The sequence below is a fragment of the Sarcophilus harrisii genome, chromosome 1 (assembly GCF_902635505.1).
Source record: "Sarcophilus harrisii chromosome 1, mSarHar1.11, whole genome shotgun sequence".
Lineage (NCBI taxonomy): Eukaryota > Metazoa > Chordata > Mammalia > Dasyuromorphia > Dasyuridae > Sarcophilus > Sarcophilus harrisii.
Window position 1 is genome coordinate 315,914,854 of NC_045426.1, and position 22,991 is coordinate 315,937,844.

Consider the following 22,991-nt stretch of genomic DNA (forward strand, 5'->3'; position numbering starts at 1 on the left):
TCTATTACCTTTCAAATAAACAAGTTCTTATCCTGAGCTTCAAAAGCCCTCCATAGTCTAACTCAAAAATTTTTAGTCTTACTATATTATTAGCACTCTTCTTCTAATATTCTAAATTCCAGCGAATTTGGATTACTCAATGTACAAAATATACAGAGAGAGGGGGGGGGGAGGGAGGGATGAAGGGAGGGGGGGGAGAGAAGGGAGAGAGAATGAACTTTCTGAAACAAATTTTCCCCATCCTTATTTCTGTCTTTTGAAACTCTCCCTTCTGTCATGGTTCAACCAAGGTACCACACTTCTCCAGGAAACTCCCTTATTCCTTTCTCTTCCCAAGATGAAAGTAATCTCTCAATTTTCTCATGGTAGTTTGTAACATTTCTCCTTTGTCTTTACTGTCTAATTTGTTTTATAAATGTTTCTCTACATTCTGTTTCCCTTATCAGAGTAGTAAGCTCTTTAAGTAGAAAGAAATATCTAATTTCACCAAGAAATCTACAACATTTAGCACTACCACTTGGAATAACATTAAAGGCACTGAGTTATAAATTGAACAGATACATAGTGTTTTGTGATTATTAAAGGCTATACAAATAGTATCTTCCCTACACTTGATGTTTTATATAACTAAACCAATTCCAAAATAGTGTCCCACATTCTACAGTGATTGAGGCTTGGTAGTTTTGTTGTGTTTTTGTGTTTAAATATCATTTAGTATGGCACCATATGAAGAAAGCAAAGAACCAGGAAGGAAAATATGCAGAATAGCTACAATAAAGTACATTTAAAACATCAGAAAAGAGTTATCTGAACTCAGATTAACTTCAATAACGAATCTTAGTTCCAGAGAACAGATGAGGAAAGACCCTTCTCTCTTCAAAGAGATGTAGAGTCTTCAAAAAGTACAGTCTTCAAAAATACTGGCAAGAGAATTTTTATGTGTTACTGGACCTGATAATTTTGTGGACTGGTTTTACTTAAATCTTTTTCCTAGTTACAGAATAATCCAGGGGAATAGGTGGTGACAAAAACAAAAAGAATCAATAAAGTTTTAAGAGTAAAATAAAATGTAAGCATTGAAATAACTTGACAATAAAAACACAGCACACCACTGGGCCAGTTCATAACCTTCAAAATCAAGTTTTACTGTAGGAGAAAAGTAGGATAATGTAAAATTTGCCTTACCTGGTGAACCCTGGAATTTGGCTCTTTTAACTGCAAAAGAAGAAGGGACAAAGTAAGTATCTTTATCATAGATGTGTGACATTACATCATATAACATATAATTATAGGGAACTCAAGATTAAAACAGGAGTGTTGAGTCTGTCATTCCATAAGCCTTCACAAACAGACTACCCCAAGCTGAAAAAAAAAAAGAGAGGCAGCAAAGGGTGAGAGAGGAGCAGGTCTTTATTAAAGGAACAGCCACTGGCTGACATAGAAAGGAGTTCCTCTTAACATCACTGAATGAAATGAAAGGCTGTTGCCATAACAGCTACAAGCACAATAAAGGTCAAGGGTATGGATGTGGTCAGAATATTGAAAGAAGACTGACATCACTAATCCTGGGATGGCTTATTTTTTAGAAAGAATAATTAAAGAAAGGGCATGGAAATATCATAACAGCATTTTGAAATCAAATCCAATTAACACTGACATAAGTTTAAAAAATAGCAAAATAAAAATAACAACATTAACCACTAATAATTGACACACAATACATCTATATAGTTTGCAAAACATTTTACATACATTATTTCATAACTCTAATTTACACAATCATTCCCAAAATAATTCAGGTATGAGTGAATTAGTGCAAAAGACAAATTAATAGGAATCATAGAATTACCACTAAAGTGCTGATTTTCTCAAAACACAGATCCAAGATTGATATTTCCCTACTCAATAAACTTCAATGGGTTTCCATTACTTTAACAATCAAATACAAACTCCTTTTCAGATCTTGCTTCAACCTATCTTTCCAATTTTGTCATTCATTACTCCCCTTTTCACACTCTGTGGAATATCCATACTGGCATTTAGATATAATCACATTCTCAATGTATCTATAGGAAGTGGAAATAGAAACTTCCAGTCTGTCCTCCCTGAAGCAGAAATATTAATATAATAAGAGTTTCCCAAGGAAGCCAAGAAAGGCAAAAGCAAGAGGTCTTAAATGCGGTCATCCCCTTTCTTTTCTTTTTTTCCCTCCACTGTTAATAGCTTTTGATGTCTGACCATATGCTTGGAATATTAGAAAACTGAGAGTACCAATTATCAGTTGGCAAGACTTTAATTTTTTCTGAGTTTTCCCATCTTACACATAGGTCCAAATGGTCCAGACTCCATCCCCCTTTTCTCATTACTAAATAAGTTCTTTTCATTCAAACGCTAAATTTTAGGTTTATAAAATGTTTTTTAACTTAATATTGAGATTTCATATGACATTTTTAACCTATAATATTCTAAACACTTAAAGTTAGAGTGTTTGGTGAGGAAGTATTTCTAAATTTCTACTTCAAAGATCGTTAATTTGATCAGCAAATGAAGGGGCACTCCCCTTTATTAAACACTGATGGTACTTCTCTATGCCTGACTATATCAAAGTCATTTCCTTGAAAACTCATTAACAGCAGTCAAACCAGGTGAGCATCTTTAGCTAGGCTTATCTTTTAGACATCTGACATATAATCCATAAACAGGCTCATGCTCGAAGTCCATCTAAATCAATAGGAGCATAAGTCACAGACTAAGAGCTAGAGTTTCAGGCCTTTCATTTTATAGATAAGGAAACTGAGGCTCAGAAAGGATAAAAGTCATAGTGTCTGACATGGAATTTGAACCATAGTCTTCCTGACTTCAGGTTCATCACTTTTTTCTCACTGCCATGTTAACCTGCTAGAGCTTAGGCTTCAACAGCACAGCCTTTGAGAACCTAACATCATTTTCTTGTCATGAGGAAGCATCTAAGGAGGATTTTAAGAGATGCTGAGAAAAATACTCTTCTCCAAATTACATCATTATTAGCCTACCCTCCCAGTCTTGACCCATGCCTTTTCCTTCTTAGAGAGTCAAAATGCATGAATTTGATCCGGTCTTTCCCCATCTCCAGAATGTTTTTTTGGTTTTTTTTTTTTGTTTTTTTTTTTTTACCATGACACTTTACTTATTAGTTCATTGGGATCATTTCTACCCTAGTAGGATACCCCATACCCAACCATGAGAAAGCCCAGTTGAGACAGGAAATAGGTCTCAGAAGGGTGAGTTTGGGGAATTAAGAAAATAAACTATCCCTGTGAGTCAAACATTGACTTAGAGAGAGAAACAGGCTCATGGAACCCAGTTAAACTATCTGCCCAAGAGAAGGAAAGGGTAATGGAGCTCTGTACCATCAGAGGCATGATTTGGCTTAGTCATATATGTTCCCTAGATATGTGTCCCTCTAATATTGTTCTAGACCAATGATTCCATCCTTTCTATTGATGCATAAGTCCCAGATTTATGGAGGGCCATGTTTTGTAGCTACTATTTCATTAGAATAAATACTTTTGCTTTGAGTTAATTATATCAAATGGCTGACTACTGAAAGAAAACATACTGGTAGGAGCTACTGGGGTATAGGTTTAAGATTACAGACCCATGAAGTACCATGAACTTGGGGTAATTAGGTCTCCCAACTAAACCTACAAATGCAAATTAGGGGTTAACTAAGATGAGGCAAAATAATGATATGCATACATGATACAATAACAGTTCTTTAGGGGTACCAAACCATTTTTTTTTCTTTGTATATTCAGTGCCTAGCAGCACAGCAATTGGAATGTACTACTTTTAATAAATGTTCGGTTGATTGATAGCACTGCTTAATAAATGTTTGTTGAATTCATTTCTATTATCTTCCTCTCACATGTAAAGTGATCACTACAAAAAAAAATCATCAAATCTTGGATCATCCCTAATATCTTTTACTTTATTACAGAATCTACCATTTGCTAACAATAAGTCAAGGACAAATCACTATTTCTTTGAGTCTGAGTTTTCTCATCTGTAAAAGAAGGATGATATTGACTTAGAGTTATTTTGAAGGAAGCACTTTGTAAACCTTAAAGCTCTATACAGATGTGAATGATTATTTATATTATCACTATTATCAATATTCCCCATCCCAAAGAGTTTCCAAAAGGTATAGAATACAACAAATTTATGCTATTTTATTTCAACTGAAAAACCAGTTCTCAGCAATTCTATTCATATCATATTTCCTTCCTTAGCTATATCCTATAGTTTTATGTATCAGCATATAAGCAGGAACAATGCAGACACATACAACTGTCCTTTTATTGCTCAAAAACTATCCTAATTTAACCCTCCAAAACACACACACACACACACACACACACACACACACACATTTATGACTACCAAGACAACTACCAAAAGGAACAAAAATCACTAACAGATAGGCTATTTAGATACTTAAATTTAGATACTTTAGATTTGTGGTCTGATTAAGATAGACACCCCTCCTCCTGAGCACATAGAAATCCTTCCTTTCTTCCTCATTTTAATCTTTTCTATGAATAGGATCCAGAAAGGGAGAGAAGAAGAGAAAGAAAAGATGCAAAGAAGAGAAAATTCCACTCACACTCTATCACAGCTTTTCAGCTAGTGTATTTCCCATAGATATACTGCTTTATATCTTTTTCCCAAGCCTCTAATCCTATTCTTCCTCATTGTGGAACAGATGCTCAAGAGATTACATTCTAAATAAACCTAAAATGATTTAAGGACTGGTAATTCACCAATATGGAATAAATAAAATGTCTTTTAGTAGTGGCCAAAATTACATAAATTAAATCTCAAAAAAGGTAACTTGGAATAATTTTGAAAGTTTCATGCCCCTTTCTTACCAAAACTGAGACTTCTACACAGTCCCATTTCTCGCCCCAACTACATATAAATATATTATTTAGAAAAGATTTTAGAAATCTAGTCCAGCCCCCTCATTTTAAAAATGAGCAAAAGATAAGACAATGTGACTGACTCAAGGTCACAGAAATATTAAGTGGCGAGTCAGCCCTTGAATACAAACCTGCTTACACCAGGACTTTCCACAAAAGCACATAATCTGCATGACCCATGAAAAAACAGAAGCACCTGTGCATTTTTCTAATCAAAATACTGGTGAACATTTGACTAATAATGGTTCAAGTTACCAGTTAGCTTTACTCAGCCAAGTTTAGAAATCCCTGTAACTGATATCTTAACAGAAAATATCACATTCCAAATATAGGAAAAATGTTATAAAATGAAGGGTTGGGGATAAATTTCTAAAAATGAACTAAAAATCAGTAGGATTACACAGTTTTAAAAGTAGAAATTGAGAAAAGCCCTTTCTAGAAGGCAAATTGGTTTAAAAAAAATGATCAAAGGGAATTTGATATTAAATTATATAAAGATAGTAACCCATCAAAGAGCTTAGATTAGGAACCTATGCATCTATGTAGACAGGAAGAATTCAGCAAGCTTCAAATGGCTTTCAGCCAACTAATAAATGTATTCAGCATTAGAGAAGATCAAAGCAGGCTTCTGAAAACAAAGCCATGTGAGGACCCAAGAGATTATCATTTTCCCCAATAAATAAATCCGAGATAGAGCTCAAGTCCAGCTCTTCTGTAAAACCTTCCTCCCTTATCACCCTTCCCCTAATATCAGCTTGAAGGGATGCTTTCCTTTCTCCAAACTATTTCAGTAGTAACTGTCTATATAATGTAATTCAAATACTAATTAATAATGCACTACCTTGTGACATCTCTTCTATTGTTGACAGAGCTTTTTCATTGCCCATCCACTGTTTTCCTTCCAATTTTATATTAAATTTTCTGTCTTTCCTTCTCTAAGACACTTAAAATCTCAGAAATTATCTCTCTGAAAAAATAATTGCTTTGCAGATACTGACGATAAATTCTGGTTGAAGGATTATATACATCTTTTAATAAATATTTATTTAATGAGTACCAACCATGTTACATATTTATATGAATAGATGAATGAATAAGAGACCTGGAGGAAGAAGGAATAGTGAATATTTTTCGGTATAGTTCAAACTCGATTATGAAGGACTTTGGAAACCACACATATTTGAACATTATACAGGATGTAATGAAGAACCATGGAAGGTTCATTTGTTTTTTAAAAAGAGTAACAAGACAAAATTGTTATTTTAGCAAAGATAAACTGAATAAATGAGAGAAAAGAGAAATAATAGGAGCTCATTTAAAAGACTATTACAAATGGAAATATGTTTAAAAGGATTGCACATATTTAACCTATATCAGAGTGCATATGGTCTTGGGGAGGAAGGAAATAAGGAAAGGAAGGGAAAAAATGTGGAACAAAAATTCTTTTTTTTTAAATAAATTCTTTCTTTTAATTTTAATAGTATTTTATTTTTCCAAAGACATGCAAAAATAGTTTTTAACATTCATCTTTGCAAAACCTTTATGTCCTAAATTTTTCTTCCTCTTCTCCCCCTTCCCCCTTTCCAAGACAGTAATCTCATACAAGTTAAACGTGAAATTCTTCTAAACATATTTCCACATTCATGATGATGTACAAGAAAAATATCTTTAAAAGGAAAAAAAAAACACAAGAAAGGAAAAAAACAAGCAAAGAAAAAAAAGGTGAAAATACTATGTTTTGAACCACATTCTGTCTTCATATTCTTTTTCTGGATGTGCAATGTCATTTTCCATGACCAACCTATTGGAACTGCCTCGAATCACCTCACTGTTGGAAAGAGTCAAATTCATCACACTTGATTATCACATAATGTGTACAATATTCTCCTGGTTCTGCTCACTTCATATAGAATCAATCATGTGAGTCTTGGAATTCAAAATCTTGCAAAAATAAAAGTTGAAAACTATCTTTACATGTATTTAGAAAAATAAAATACTATTTTTTTTAAAAAAAGATCATTATATTAAACCAAGCATAACTTCATGATGGCCTTTGACTAGAATGATAGTAGTAGAAATGGAAAAGAAGAAATGAATATGTGACCTTATTGATAAAAGAATTTATTGCTTTTAAAAGAAAGAAATTCTGATTGAGTGGTGATATGATACATGAAACATAAAGGGGAATTCACCAAAGATGATTCTGAAGTTATAAGCCTCAGGGATAGTGGCACTGATAAAAATAGGGAAGTTGAGACAAGAAATAAATGAAGATGATTCACCTTTTTGTTGTGGCAAGGAACTGGAAGTTGAGTGGCTATCCCTCAGTTGGGGAATGGCTGAGTAAGTTATGATATATGAATGTGATGGAATATTATTGTTCTATAAGAAATGATGAGAAGGCTGATTTCAGAAAAATCTGGAAAGACTTACATGGACTGATAAATGAAGTGAGCAGAACCAAGAGAATATTTTACACAGTAACAAGATTATGTAACGATTAACTGTGATGGACTATTTTCAGTAATGAGATGATTCCAGGCAATTACAATAAACTTGAGATGGAAAGTGCCATCCACATCCAGAAAGAACTCTGAAGATTGGATCATAGCTTAGTGTTTTCACCTTTTTGTTGTTGTTGTTTATTTATTTGGTTTTTTCCTTCCTTTCTTTGTTTTTTCCCTGTTGATCGGATTTTTTTTTTTTTTTTTTTTTTGCAGCGTGACAAATACAGAAATATGGTCAAAGGAATTATACATATTTGGTGTTGGGCATGTTTAGGTTAAGGTGATAATGAAATAGACAAATAGAAAGGCTAGTAACTAGATGCATATGCAAAAAATGTAATCAACACAAACCAATTCTCCAAGGAGAGAAAATAAAATAAGAGCACTAAAGTCATTTGAAAGATTGAATAAACCAGGGAAATTACATCCATTGAATTGTTGCTGGAATACAACAAGATTACTTGAAGTAATTAATACATGCCCACAAAATAACTTAATATTGAAATGAACTTTTAAAAAATCCAAATTGTTGTAGAATTACTTCATTTTGATATGGAAAGAATAATATGATAAAGATGGATGACATAAGAGAGGTCAGGGAACAAGGTCAGGGAAATGAAATTTCACTCTAAATATGTTTCTACTTATCACAACTTGGTTTTAGCAGGAGGAGAAATTCCTATAAGATATATGGCATCCATTATTTGTACCAGCATAGGGATATGAACAAAATGTTGCATGTGTATATTCTTAACCATGGGAATTTGCAGCTACAAATATTAAGAAATATTCTATGCACAGAAGTCTATGATGGACTGAAAAAAAGTTTTTCTGCCCAAAGTCTTCCTTCAGCCATCAAATTTCATTTGTCACCATATCAGTACTTCTTTTCTTACTCTATCTACTCTGTGATAAGAGTTCTTAAACTGGAATGAACTTTTTAAAAATATGTGTTTTGGTAGGTATTTTCTTTGTAACTTCCTTTGCAATCCTATGTATGTTAATTTATGCATTTGAAAACCTTTTCTGACAAAGGGTCTACAGCCTTCACAGATTGTGCTACAGGAACTAAGAATTCCTGTGCTCTGAAGAGGAAGAACAGCTGCCCAAAATGAATAACTGCTTGGGTGAGAACCTTCCCCACAATTATTATCCCTGCAGTTGGCTTACCTAGTTCTGATTCTGGGCCAGTTCTAGGGCTGCAATGCTATACAAAAATTGCCCTGGAAATTCATTCTGGCTTCCAACAACCCCAATTTGTTCCCAGTCTCAAAATGTCTGGGGAGTTATGTAGCTCCAGAGGAAGATAATCAAGCAACAAGCTTGTCCTAAATGTCTATGTGTCAGGCACTGCACTATGTGCTAGGGATAAAGACAAAATAAGTGGTCCAGGTTCTCTGTTGGGTGGTCATGGGTCTGTGGGGCTAAGATTTCCTGCTATTATCCAAATATGGAACCTAAACTCCATAGCAAACTGAAAACTACTCCAAGACTCTCTATTCTCTTTTGCTGCCAGGATTCTTTTTCTCCAAATTTCCTCTTCTTTTCTTTCTTTCCTTCTTCTTCTTCTTCTTCTTCTTCTTCTTTTTTTTTTTTTTTTTTTTTTGGGGGGGAGCCAAAACTTACATCTCTAAGAGGGTTCTTAATCAAACCAAATAAAATGGGAATCTTCTTTCCTAGCTTAGGACACTAGTTTTAAACCCTAAAGTTGTCATGGAACAGATCGATAGACATTAAACACTCAAGGATTTTGTGGGGTTTGTCATTCCCCAATCTTACACCTGAGTAACTTCATTTTTGTCCTTAAGTGTACTTTCTTAACTTTGGCTCTACTGAAGTTTTTTTGCTCAGGAAATCAAACCAAGGTCAAAGGGAAGGTGTCCATCAACCCTCAAGGCCATTGCCAACCACATCTGGTGAGATACAACTGATATTTTATGATCCTAAATTTCACAGAGATATATAATAGCCAGATAGGATTCTCCAACAATTAGATTTGTCAGAAAATGGAACAGAGTGCCACATAAGGAAGTGACATGGTTAAACCTCTGCTTTAGGAAGATCATTTTAACAGCTGAGCAGAGGATGGACTGGAATGGAGACAGAGTTGAGGCAGGGCAATCAACCAAGAGACTATTTCAATAGTCCAGGTGTGAGGAGGACTTGTACTAGTGTGGGAGCAGCAGTTGAGGAGAAAGTAGAAGTATGTATGAAAATTTGCAAAAATAAAAGAGAGACCTTGGCAACAGACTGATGAAGGAGAATTGCTGCTCTTCTCTTCATATCAGTTTCCTTGAGGAGAACAAGAGAAGCAAGAGCAAAAGAGCTTCTAAAACATACTACACAGCAAAATCATCATAGCAACACTTGCTGTAGTAACAAAAATTAGGAAAATTGGTGCTTGTCAGTTGGAAAGTAGCTGGACAAACTGTGACAAATAAATGTAATTATATTACATTTATATATATATATATACATATATACACTGACACAAAGACTGACAAATATGAGGAATTCAAGGAAATTCAGTCTCAAAAGACATAATGAACTAATGAAGAATGAAGAAAATAAAACCAGGAGAACACCACAAACGCCACAATAATATAATTGAAGATCATCCTAAAAGAGAACAAAAATCAAAGCAAGTACATTAATCATTAGTATGCTTGATAATACATGTTAAAACAGATTATCTTCTTCACAGAGAGGGGATAGACCATGGTTATGAGATGTTACATACTATCAGTTTTTTTTTTAATAGTATAGTTTTTTTGGTTTAAAAGAAAATTAAGTAACAATCAAAATACATTGGTAAAATGTATTTTAAAGAATTATATCATTGTAGGGATAATAAATTAGAGGCATCAAACAATCGAAATATAAGTATTTATTAATTACCTAATATATATCAGGCACTAATACAAAGAAAAAAATGAAACAAACTCTGCCCTTAAAGAAACCTTCTAACAGGGAAAACTCTTTGCACATAAATAATTATAATTAAAACAAGATAAACTGGGAGTGGGGGAGTGCTCTAGCAGCTGGCAGAATTAGATAAAGTTTCATGCAGAAGATTGTTGCTTGAACAGATTCTTGAAGAAATTTTACATGCAAACTTTTTTTGTTTTGTTTTGCTGAGGCAATTGGGGTTAAGTGACTTGTCCAGGGTCATACAGCTAGGAAGTATTAAGTGTCTGAGGCCAGATTTGAACTCAGATCCTCCTGACTTTAGGGCTGGTGCTCTCTCTCTACTACGCCACCTAACTGCCCTCCACACACAAACTTTTATACCTAACAATAACCTTAAAGATCATCCAGCACAATTATTTCATTTAGTTGCCAAACTAAGATTCCTAAAGCACAGATTCAAGCATATCATTGCCTTTCTCTAAATACTCCAGGGACTGCTCATTATCTAACACTTGAAGTCCATTGCCATCTGGCCCTGGCCTACCTTTCCAGATTTAACACACATTACTCCCTTTCAGGCACTCTAGTGGTCCAGTCAAATGGCTCCTTGTTGTCTCTCTCCTGTGCCTTTGTATAGGTTTGTCCCCTTGTTGCCTGGAATGCATCCCTTGCTCACTGATGCATTTTATAAAGCCTTTTAAAACTCAGATCACTTGCTACCTCCTATATGAGGCCTTTTCTAATTTCTTCGCCTGAAAATAACTTTTACCTCAGAACTTACTCTGAATTTACTTTGTATACATATGTGATATCTACTTTTTAATTTTTTTAGACTTTCAATAGTATTTTTTCCAATTAGATGCAAAGATAATATTTAACATCAATTTTTGTAAGATTTTCAAATGCCAAATTTTTCCCTCTCTTCCTTATCTTCATCCTCCCCAAGACAGCAATTGGATATGTTATACATATACAATTTGATACCTAATTTTATGTGTTTATATTGTTCCCCCAAAAGAATGAAATTTTTCTAATACAGGGACAGCTTTATCTTTATCTTTGTATCCCCAACTTCTAGCATCTATGTGCTGGCACATTGCAGGCACTTAAATGCTTATAGACTGATTGACTGATCCTATTTTTTTTAATATTTTATTTTTCTCAATTATATGTAAAAACAATTTTAACACTATTTTAAAAAAATACTAGGTTCTAAGTTTTCCCTTTCTCTCCCTCTCTTCCCCCTCCTCCCTTCCTGAGAAATAAGCAAATATATGTAAGGTTATACACGTATAATAAGAAAAATACATTTCCACAATAGTTATATGTTGTGAAAGAAAATACAGACCCTCCCCCCAAAAAAAAGAAAAAAAGAAAATGAAAAATAGTATGCTTTGATTTGCATTCAGACTCCATCAGTTCTTTCTCTACAAAATGATAGCATTTCTTTTTATCATCAGTCCTTTGGAATTGCCCCGAATCCCTCTATTACTGAAAATAGATAAAGAATTCACAGTTGCTCATCATACATTATTGATATTACTGTGTACAATGTTCTCCATCTTCTGCTCACTTCATTTTGTATCGGTTCATGCAAGTCTTCCCAGGTTTTCTTGGAATCTTCATATTTATAATTTTTTATAGCATAAGAATGTTCCATTACAATCATATACCATAACTTGTTTAGCCATTCTCCAAATGATAGGCATCCTAGAGTTTCCAATTCTTTGTCACCATTAGGAGAACTGCTATAAACATTTTAAAACCATATAGGTTCTTTTCCTTTTTCTCTAATCATCTTAAGAAATAGACCAAGTGTAAGAAAAGAGTAGCAGGATGTATACAGAGAGGCTTGGAGAGATTTACATGAACTGATGCCAAGTGAAATAAACAGAACAAGGAGATCATTATACACTTCAAAAACAATACTATGTGGGGATCAATTCTGATGGAAGTAGCTATCTTCAACAATGAGAGGATCCAAATCAGTTCCAATTGATCAGTGATTAACAGAACCAGCTATACCCAGCAAATGAACACTGGGAAATGAGTGTGGCCCACAACATAGCATTTATATTCTCTTTCTGTTGCTGTTTGCTTGCATATTTGCTTTTCTCCCCAGGTTATTTTTACCTTCTTTCTAAATCTGATTTTTCTTGTGTAGCAAGACAACTGTATAAATATGTAAACATATATTGTATTTAACATATATTTTTAACATATTTAACATGTATGGGACTACCTGCCATCTAGGGAAGGAGGTGGAAGGAAGGAGGGGAAAAGTTTGAACAGAAGTTTTTGCAAGGATCAATGCTGAAAAATTATCCATGCATATGTTTTGTCAATAAAAAGCTATAATAATAAAAAAAGAAAGTGACCCCTCCCCCCAAAAAAAGAAATAGACCAAGTGGTACTGCTGGGTCAAAGAGTATAGGCAGTTTAATAACTTTGGGCATAATTGCAGATTGTTCTCATTGGATCATTTTACAATTCCACCAATAATCAATTAGTGAACCAATTTTTTCACATCCTCTCCAACATTTGACACTTTCCCCTTCTCACTAAAGTCCAAATGGAGGGTACAAAATGATATCTCAAGATTGTTTTAATCTGCATTTTTCTAATCAACAATGGTTGAAAGCATTTTTATAAGACTATAAGACTAAGCCTCTCTTCATTGGAAAATTGCCTGTTCCTATCCTTTGACTACTTATTAACTGAAGAATGACTCATACTCTTGTGATTTGACAAAGTTCTTCATATATTTTAGATATGAAACTCTTATCTGATAAACTACCTATAAAATTCCCCCCAATTTTCTGCTTTTCTTGTAATCTTGACTACATTTCTTTTATTTGTGGAAAACCCTTTTAATTTCACATAATTAAAATTATCCATGTTATATCTAATTTTGCTCCTATCTCTTATTTATTCATAAATTATTCACCTATCCATGAGTCTGATAAGTAATATGTTTCACGTTCTTCTAATTTTCTTGTAAAATCTCTCTTTTTATTTTATTTTATTTTTTAATTTAATAGCCTTTTATTTACAGGTTATATGCATGGGTAACTTTACAGCATTAACAATTGCCAAACCTCTTGTTCCAATTTTTCACCTCTTACCCCCCACTCCCTCCCCCAGATGGCAGGATGACCAGTAGATGTTAAATACATTAAAATATAAATTAGATACACAATAAGTATACATGACCAAAACATTATTTTGCTGTACAAAAAGAATCAGACTCTGAAATATTGTACAATTAGCTTGTGAAGGAAATCAAAAATGCAGGTGGGCATAAATATAGGGATTGGGAATTCAATGTAATGGTAAAATCTCTCTTTATATCTGTCATACATCCTTTACTCTGGGAAATGCTGTGAGATATAGGTCCATGTCTAGTTTCTGTCATACTGTTTTCCAGTTTTCCCAACAATTTGTTTTTGTCAAAAAATGAATTCTTATCCTAAAATCATAAATCTTTGGATAAATCTTACCAAATACAAAGTCATCATGTTTATCTACTATTGTAATGGTATATCTACTCTATTCCATTGATCTACCTTTCTATTTCTTAGCCAGCACCAGATAGTTTTGATCATCACTGCCTTACTCAACCCACACTTAATACCACATAACAAGATAAGATCTAAATGGGTTCATGATTTAGACATAAAGAGTGATATTATAAGCAAATTAGAAGAACATAGGATAGTTTACCTCTCAGGTCTGTGGAGAAGAAAGGAATTTGTGTCCAAATTAGAACACATAATTGAACACCAGATAGATAATTTTGATTATATTACATTAAAAAGCAAGATCAGAAGGGAAGCAATAAATTGGGAAATCATTTTTACATTTAAGGGTTCTGATAAAGGTCTCATTTCTAAAATATATAGAGAACTGACTCAAATTTTTAAGAATTCAAGCCATTCTTCAATTGATAAATAGTTAAAAGATATGAACAAAAAAAAAGATATTAATAGACTATTTTTAGATAAATTCTAATCATATGAAAAGGTGCTCTAAATAACTACTGATCGGAGAAATGCAAATTAAGACAACTTTAAGACACCATTACATACCTCTGAGATTGGCTAAGATGACAGGAAAAGATAATGATGAATGTTGGAGGGGTTGTGGGAAAACTAGGACACTAATACATTATTGGTGGAACTATGAACTGATCCAGCCATTCTGGAGAGCAATTTGGAATCGTACTCAAAAAGTTATCAAACAGTGTATACCCTTTGATCCAGTGTTTCTACTAGGCTTGTATCCCAAAGAGATCTTAAAGGAGGGACAGAGACCCACATTGCAAAAATGTTTGTGGCAGCCCTTTTCGTAGTGGCAAGAAACTGGAAACTGAGTGGATGCCCATCAATTGGAGAATGGCTGAAAATAAGTTATGGTATATGACATGTTATGGATTATTATTCCATGTATATGAAATATAGAACAATTATTATTGTTCTATAAGAAATTATCTAGAGGATGATTTTAGAGAGACCTGGAGAGACTTACATGAACTGATGCTAAGTGAAATGAGCAGAACCAGGAGATCACTGTACACGACAACATCAATATTATACAACGATCAATGCTGATGAACGTGACTCTTTCCAATAATGAGATGACTAATGTCAGTCCCAGTGATAAAGTGATGAAGAGAGCCATCTATACCCAGAGAGAGGACTGTGGGAATTGAATGTGGATCACAACATAGCATTCTCACTCTTTTTATTATTGTTTGCTTGCAGTTTGTTTTCTTACTCATTTACTTTCTTGTTTGATTTTCTTGTGCAGCAACAGAATTGTGGGGAAGGAGGAGAAAATCTGAAACACAAGGCTATGCAAGGGTCAATGTTGTCAAATTATCCGTGCATGTTTTGAAAATAAAAAGTTGCATTAAAAAAAAAAGATAATCACTGCCTTATAATGCAATTTAAGATCTGGTATTGTTAATCCTCCTTCCTTTATACTTTTTCCATTACTTCCTTTATATTTTTGACTTTTGGTTTTTCCAAATGAATTTTGTTATTTTTTCTAAGTCAATAAATTAATAGGTAATTTTAATTGGGGATGGAGTTGAATATTTGAATTAGACAAAAATTGTCATTTTTATTATGTTTTATTATGTTGATCCTGCCTACCCATGAATAATGAATATTTCTCTAATTACTTAAATTATTTTATTTGTATAAAAAGTTTTTTTTATAATTTTGCTTCTATAGTTCCTGGGTTTGTTTTGGAAGGGGTGTTAATTTTTTTTATTATCTCTTCTTGAAGAGTTTTGTTTGATATATGGAAATGTTGATGACTTATATTGTTTTGATTTGTATTTCTCTAATAGTTATTTAAAGCATTTTTTCATATTGACTATAGATAGGCAGTTTTCACATAAAGAAATCAAAGCTATTTCCTTTGATCATTTGTCAACTGGGGAATCACCTGTATTCTTATAAATTTGACTCTGTTCTCTATATATTTGAAAAATGAGGTCTTTATCAGAGACATTTATTAAAAATTTCCATCCATCTTTCTGCTTTCCTTCTAATCTTGAGTGTATTAGTATTGTCTGTGTAAATTTTTTTAAATGTGATCAGTCAAAATTATGCATTTTATATCTAGTAATGTTTTCTATCTCAATTACTCATAAATTCTTCCATTAGCCATAGATCTGACAGATAGATTGATCCTAATTAGCAAAATCTAACATTAAATACTTGTCTCATTTAAACTTCACATTTTCAATACAAAACAAGGCTCAAACCTAACAAAAAAAATTTTAGAAGTCTTAGCCCAATTTAATGTGGCAAACAGGACATAAAATGTCAGGCAGTGGGCAATAGATAAGGGTGAAAAGGCTGATAAACTATAGAAAGAGCAGAGAAGAGCAAAACAGAAACAAAACTTGATAGTCACAAGGCCAAGAATATGTACTCCAGTCTTGAGGGGGTCAGCACTAAAATGAAATGGGGCAGGTAGGGAGGGGAAAGAAGTCTTTATTAAGTCCTTATTATGTGCAGGGTTCTACTGGGTTAAGCATTAAGGACACATATACCAAACGGGGGGCCTTACTCTCAAGAAATTTAATAGGATGAGCTAACAGTACTAGAGAGGAGTTTGGGGTCTGGAAGTCACAAGGATAATGAGTAGAACCCCAGAGGAATTGGTTCACATTCCCTTTCTGGAAGCACTGATAGTATTGACCTGATTATAGTTGCCAGAGTAAGGGTGAGAGATAGGAAGCAGCCCAACAAGGCAAGAAGGTGCCTACAGAATATTTTGATTGGCCTATCTGAGCCAACGTGGGACTCTACCCCAGGCCCCTCTAGCTAAATCTCTCCTTATAAAAGAATCAAGCTGGAATCCTCTCTTGGCAGAGGTTCCAAACATGCCAGCCTTACGCCTGGTGTGCCAGGGATCTGTCCACTGGAATCCTGTTTCCAGTGCCCTTCTTATCTCTTTATGCTTTAACCTTAACCTTACTTCCAAACCCTATAATAAATCTCTTTTATCAGTCTAGCTTTTGGGGCCTACAAATTCCTTTATTGGGGACTTGAGCCACCACTAGACATCATTTAACTCCGTATCCTTGCGCCGAATCCAAAGGGGTTGCAGGGAAGCTCTATTTGACTCCCTGTCTCATTTGCCACTAGACCTGCCACTAGACCTCACTCAAACCCTAATTTCATTTAGGTACTCCATATCTAGACCTCATCAATACTGGCTAATTTAAAAAATACATATATACATGTATGTGTATATATATACATATGCATGTGTGTATATGTGTGTGTGTGTGTGTGTGTATATTGGGAATGGGGAGATCTACTACTCCTCTCCCTGGTTACTCAGATTGCCCTCTTCGGGGAGAAAATTTAGAAGAATACTAGTTGAGACTTTCACCTAAAATATTGGATGTCCCTATTACAGATATAGGTAATAAAGCCTCTTCCTCTGAGTTACCCTTTCTCAAAATTGTTATAGAATTTAGAGATTTACCAAACAACTTGGCATTTAATTATATATCATTACATAATTCTTAACAAATATTAGACAACATCATACTAATAGATTCATATGTTAGTCTCAACATCTCAATCAGATTAAGAGATTCATGAAGACAGCCATTATGCAAAGATTCTTAATCCTAATACTTACTTCCTTTCTATCTTCCATATTATCTAATGGTTATAGATGAGAAGAATTACACATATTGGTCTGGATATGTCACATTATTTCCCACAAATCTGACTTATATAAAAGCTGACTGTAACCTCTAGTTACATAGAAAGTACTAAAGGTTTAAAAAATGTGGCTTCCTAAAGAATAGGAAAGAATATTTTTTGAATCTATTATCTCCTGGCTTCAAATAAACTACTTTTCAAATGTAATTGATGGTGGTGAGAATTATCTGTTGCAGGAAAATGGAGGAGGGGGAATAATAATGAATGATAAAAGTAAATAAAATGTCATCTAACTGAAAAGAAAGCCCCTCAAATATTTTTCCCTTTTTCAGTAAGAAAAAAAAGAAAACAGAAAAGAAATGCAAAACAAAATAAAGCAAAACAAAAGAGAACCTTGGCATGTGCCAAGCAGAACATCAGAGAGGATTCAACATATATTATAACAAATTATCACATCAAGAAATTATATTATATATTATTAGAAGAAATTATAGTCATGAATGATTTTTTTTTTTTACTTTTTTATAAATTGTTCTTTGGTTCTCTCCTACTTACTTTACTTTATTCTTTTTCCCACCCTTTTCATTCTCTCCCACTACTCCCAAGCAAACTACATTTAAGACGAGCTATATTTATGTATACATACATAGATACATACACACATTCATATGCACATGCTTTTCCTATCCTATCCTAAAGCTACCACTTTAATTAAATTCTGCTCCATAATTTGCCTTGCTATTACTTAACCTCCCCCTACCCAAGGATCCCTCCCTTGTCTTCCTCACCTTTTGCTTCCCTATTCACCCATCCCTCCCTCCTTATTTCTGTATAGATTTTGGAGGGTGTTATACTCTTCATGCTCTATTTATAGTCTTACCCATTGAACCCCATTGCTGATGTGAGTAGATTTTCAAAACCATGAGCCCTCCTCCACCCTCTAATGCTTCTGTGTGTATTCTTCCTCTGTACCTCATCTGTATAACATAATTGTTATTTTTATCTTAGTCTTCTAATCTTTCTTTTGAGCTAATCTATTGTTGATGTGAATCTTATATACATACATATGTGTGTATATAAATATATATACACACTACATATATACATATACATATATATATACACACACACATATAAAAAATAATTTGTCCATGTTTAAACAGTTTGTCCACATTAAGCTTCTTAAAATTTATCTTTCATATTGACTCTTATATGTTAAATTTTCTGTTAAGCTTGACTCTGGTTGATAGAAAGTCCTGAAAATCTTCAAGTTTGTTGAATGTCCATTTTTTCCTCATTTAGGATTATAGATAATTTTGCTGGATATGATATTTTTGGGCACAGACTTAGTTCTTTTGATTGTGGTAGATATGATTCCAGGATCTGTGATGTTTTATGGTAGCTACTGATAAGTCTTGTACAATTCTAATTGTAGCTCCAGCATGTTTTAATTGTTTTTTCCTTGTTTCTTGCAAATTTTTCTCTGATTCAGGGTTTTCAAAATTTGATAATAATATTCCTGTGTTTCCACACAAGAGTGCTTTGAGATAGTGATTGGTGGATTTTTTTCTTTTTCTACTTTCCCCTTATGTTCTATCACTCCAGGACAATTTTCTTGGATTATTTCTTGCATTATTTTAGTGTCAAGGTTCTCTTATTGGTCACAACTTTCTGGCAGTCCCTTATGTTTTCTCTTCTTGATCTATTCTCCAGTGTGGTATTCTCTTCTTTTCTAAAATATGATGGTTCTCTCTGGGAGCAGGTTTCTTGGGGAGGTTTCTGGAGGCAGCCTTGGGTTCAGTTCCAAGTAATAATCATCTCAAATGCAGCCAAGAGTTAAAATCCAGTTCTTTATTGTCTCTTCCAAAATAGCCCGGTTGGTTTTCCTTGATTCCAAGAGTTCTTGCCAGCTTCAGCCTCCAGCTCTCTCTGAATCTTAGTTCTGAATCTCCCGACTTGATTCTGGCTCTCAATCTCTTCAACTGACTTCTCACTTGTGAATCTCCCAAAGTCTCCTCACTCACCTGTGGCTTCTCATTATCTCCCTCGCTGAGACCGAGAGCTTCTTATATATGATCTCCTAAAGGTGTGAACCCAAAGACTGACTCCTCCTCCGAGAGAGTGGGATTGTGGGTTCTTGACTTGTGAATCTCCCAGACTTGTGAACTCTAATGTGTGAGCTAATGCGTGAACTCTCAAAGGTGTAAGCTCTAATGTGTGAACCAATTACCTAAACATTGTTTCTATCAACTCCATTGAGTTAACACCTTGTTTCAAGTTCTGGCTCATAACACTCCAAAATTGTCATTTTTCTTAAGATATTTCACATTCTGTTTTTTCTTTAGTTTTTCTTCAAAGTCTCTCATTGAATTTTGAATTCTTTTTTGAGTTTTTCTATAAATTTTCTCTGGGAAGGGAGCCATTTCACATTGCTCTTTAGGATAGAAGCTTTTTTTTTTTTTTTTTAAACTAAAGTGTCCTCCTCTAAAGATGAATGTTCCCATAATATGTTTCGATAATGGGGTTCTTTTTTCTTCTTTTCCAGTTCATTTTCTTTTTAATAAGAGGTATTAGTGTAAGCACCTCTAATTCTGGGGTGGGGGGATGTGTCTCAAGCTTCACTCCAGCTCTCTCCTTTGACCAGGAACCCCAAACCAAGAGCTCCTTCCTCCTACAAGTGCCCACAGCCAGAAGTGCCCCATCTGCTGCTTCTGCAACCACAGGTGTGCCAATTCCTTCTTGTCCAGGGTTAAGTATCAGCAGCACAGCTGGGCCTGACATTCCCAAACAGCCAAGGTGCACTCTGTCTTCCTGGACTCAAACCCTGACTCCACAAACCGTCTGGAGATGAAAGAATCTAGGGTTCTGGCTAAGGTTTCAGCAGCACCCAGCTAGCTCAAGGGATCCCCATTGATGATGAACTACAGGCAGAGATATTTGCATTTCAGACAGGTTAATCCCTAGCCTGGGGTCTTTCTTTTCAGGTTGTATCAGGAGGATTCCAGTTCTGTCCCAAGTCTTCTAGATTTTTCATGAGTGTATGTTCACCCTAAGGTGCAAATTTGTTCTATTTGAGGGGGAAATCAAAAAGAGCTTGAAATTTACCAACCTACTCTACCATCTTCCCATGATCCTCCCCCCAAATTTTTCAAATAAATTTTAAAAATAATTTTAGTCAATTATTTTCCCATATATATCTATAACTTACTGATCCAAATCCAAGAAAGCTTTTTTTCCCAACCTCCATCCTCCTTGATCCTTCTCTTTAGTATGCACTTGACTACCTTCTTCTGAGTACTGTCTCCTTTCTAGCCTTCAGAGAATATACTTAATAAATGCTTGATGAATTTGAGATGGTTCTTTTCACCTATTTAACTGCTTCCTTGGTTCATCCTTTTTCTAAAATTTTAAAATAGGTGCTCCCAGAGTTTTTTGGTCCTTTTTAGATTTTGGTTCTCTATATTCTCTCCTCAGGGATCTCACTGTCAGTCAATTAACATTTGTCAAGGGCCCACTATGTGCCAGGCATGCCCAAAGCACTGGTAATACAAATATGAAAGAATGCCCCTGCCCTCAGGAAGTTTACAATCTAATGCAGAATGGCAATATAAAAAGGAAGATTTACTCTAATGGCTTCAATTTTTTCTTCTACATAGATGACCCACAAATCCGTATTTCCAGCTTTGACCTCCCTAAAGGTCAAATCTCCATCTCTAACTCTATACAAAGAATCTTTCTCTAAATGTTTCACAGTTCAAATTCAACAAATATAAAACTCAACTAATAATTTTCCCTTCAGCAATTTAGTTCAAATTACCCTACATCCTATAAAAAGTTTTCCCTGATCCTAGAAAATAAAAGTGATCTATTTTTACCTCCTCCAATATCATAGTATTTTATACTCTCAGGCATTTATTCTAATTTACATATTTATCTGTGTCTATACCTTAGCACATTCTATTAGATTGCAAATTCTTTGAAGATGAGAATCACTTAGCTTGGTTTCTCTCACAGTACTTAATAAAGTACCCAGTAGACTCTAAATAAATATTTGCTGAATGCATGAAAAAAAAAAGAGACAGAAAGCAAAATACTACTAGGTATAGTCAATATAACAGAATAAGCATTTATTGTGACTACTATATGCAAGGCATTGTGTTAGGCAGTGAGGTCACAAAACCATATACACACCCACAAAGCAGTTCCTACCTTCCTAGGAACTTCTGTTTTATTGAACAGACATTAAGATGTGTGTATACATACATACATGCATATATACTATTATCTCTTCATCAGAAACTGAAGCAAAAGACAGGGATGGAATAATGAATTTAGAGATATTTACTCTAGTTTCTTATAAACACAGGATTATATAGATTCTGGGCCTAGAATTCCTATTGCATTGCCCCACAGGAAGGGGGAAGGACCCATGGGCATCCTCCCCCAAGATATGGGGGAAGAGGGCCAAATGGAACTAGTCATATTTCAGTACAAGTCTAAATTTGATAAAGCACATTACCAAAAACACATTTTAAAAAACCTCTATTCTTCCTCTATATTCCTTACTATTCTCCTTATATATAGCCTCCTATGTCCAAGGAGCTTCCCTTATCAAGATCAACTAGACTCTGATTATTTGCATTTATTATCATGTACTTAAGTAGTTTTGTAATGTCTCTAATGTCATCTCATGCATCCATGTTGTCATCTTCTGATTATGAGTTCCTCAAGGAGATGTAGAAACTATGTTGCATTTTGTATGCATTCCCCTACAGTGAGTTGAGTGCAGAAGTCTGCACTTAGCAAACATTTAATAAATGCTTAACTTTTATACCACCAATAATTTTACTACCAAAGCTCTATTTATTAACTATAATTTGCTTTGAAGTGTGTGAATATCACTGACACAAAAGACATTTACTGAGTCAACACTTAAGGTTTTATTTTTCTTCACCTTCAGATAAAAGCAATGAAAACACTTTTCAGTGGTGTAATTAATCTTTGTACTAGTTTCACCTTTATACCTGGGTGCACTCTTAAAGTGAATGTCAATGGCATTCTGATATGTTTATCCAAAGTAATAATAATGCATTGTTTTATATTTATAGTTATTATATTATATATTTATTATATTTATATAGTTCTTTAAATTTTATAAAGAACATATGAAGAAGGTGGTCAAAAAACAATGAATTTTTATTCTTGTATCATTGATGTCATTCACCATTCTAGCCAATAAAGGAACACAACAAGATAAGGCAACCTTTTACAATACATATTCTAAAAGTGATGTGCTGTATGTAACAAATGTGACCAAGGTTTAACATTCTTTATGCTGGTAGTAAAATGACTGTTCTTTGGTTTGTGGCTTTGGCCACTTCTTACTAAACCTAGTATGGCTAGTGATTGATTCATAT

At 34.1% G+C, this 22,991-nt stretch overlaps 1 protein-coding gene across 7 annotated transcripts in view; it reads right to left on the reverse strand.

Moving 5' to 3' along the window:
- The window catches only part of LOC100918963 (protein unc-13 homolog B), a 327,802-nt gene that overhangs the window by 266,032 nt on the left and 38,779 nt on the right, over positions 1-22,991 (reverse strand). For all 7 annotated transcript variants that reach the window (XM_031945396.1, XM_012543050.3, XM_031945394.1 and 4 more), the window contains exon 2: positions 1,186-1,215. In XM_031945396.1, coding sequence (XP_031801256.1) covers positions 1,186-1,215 — 30 coding nt within the window. The remainder of the gene's footprint in view (positions 1-1,185; positions 1,216-22,991) is intronic.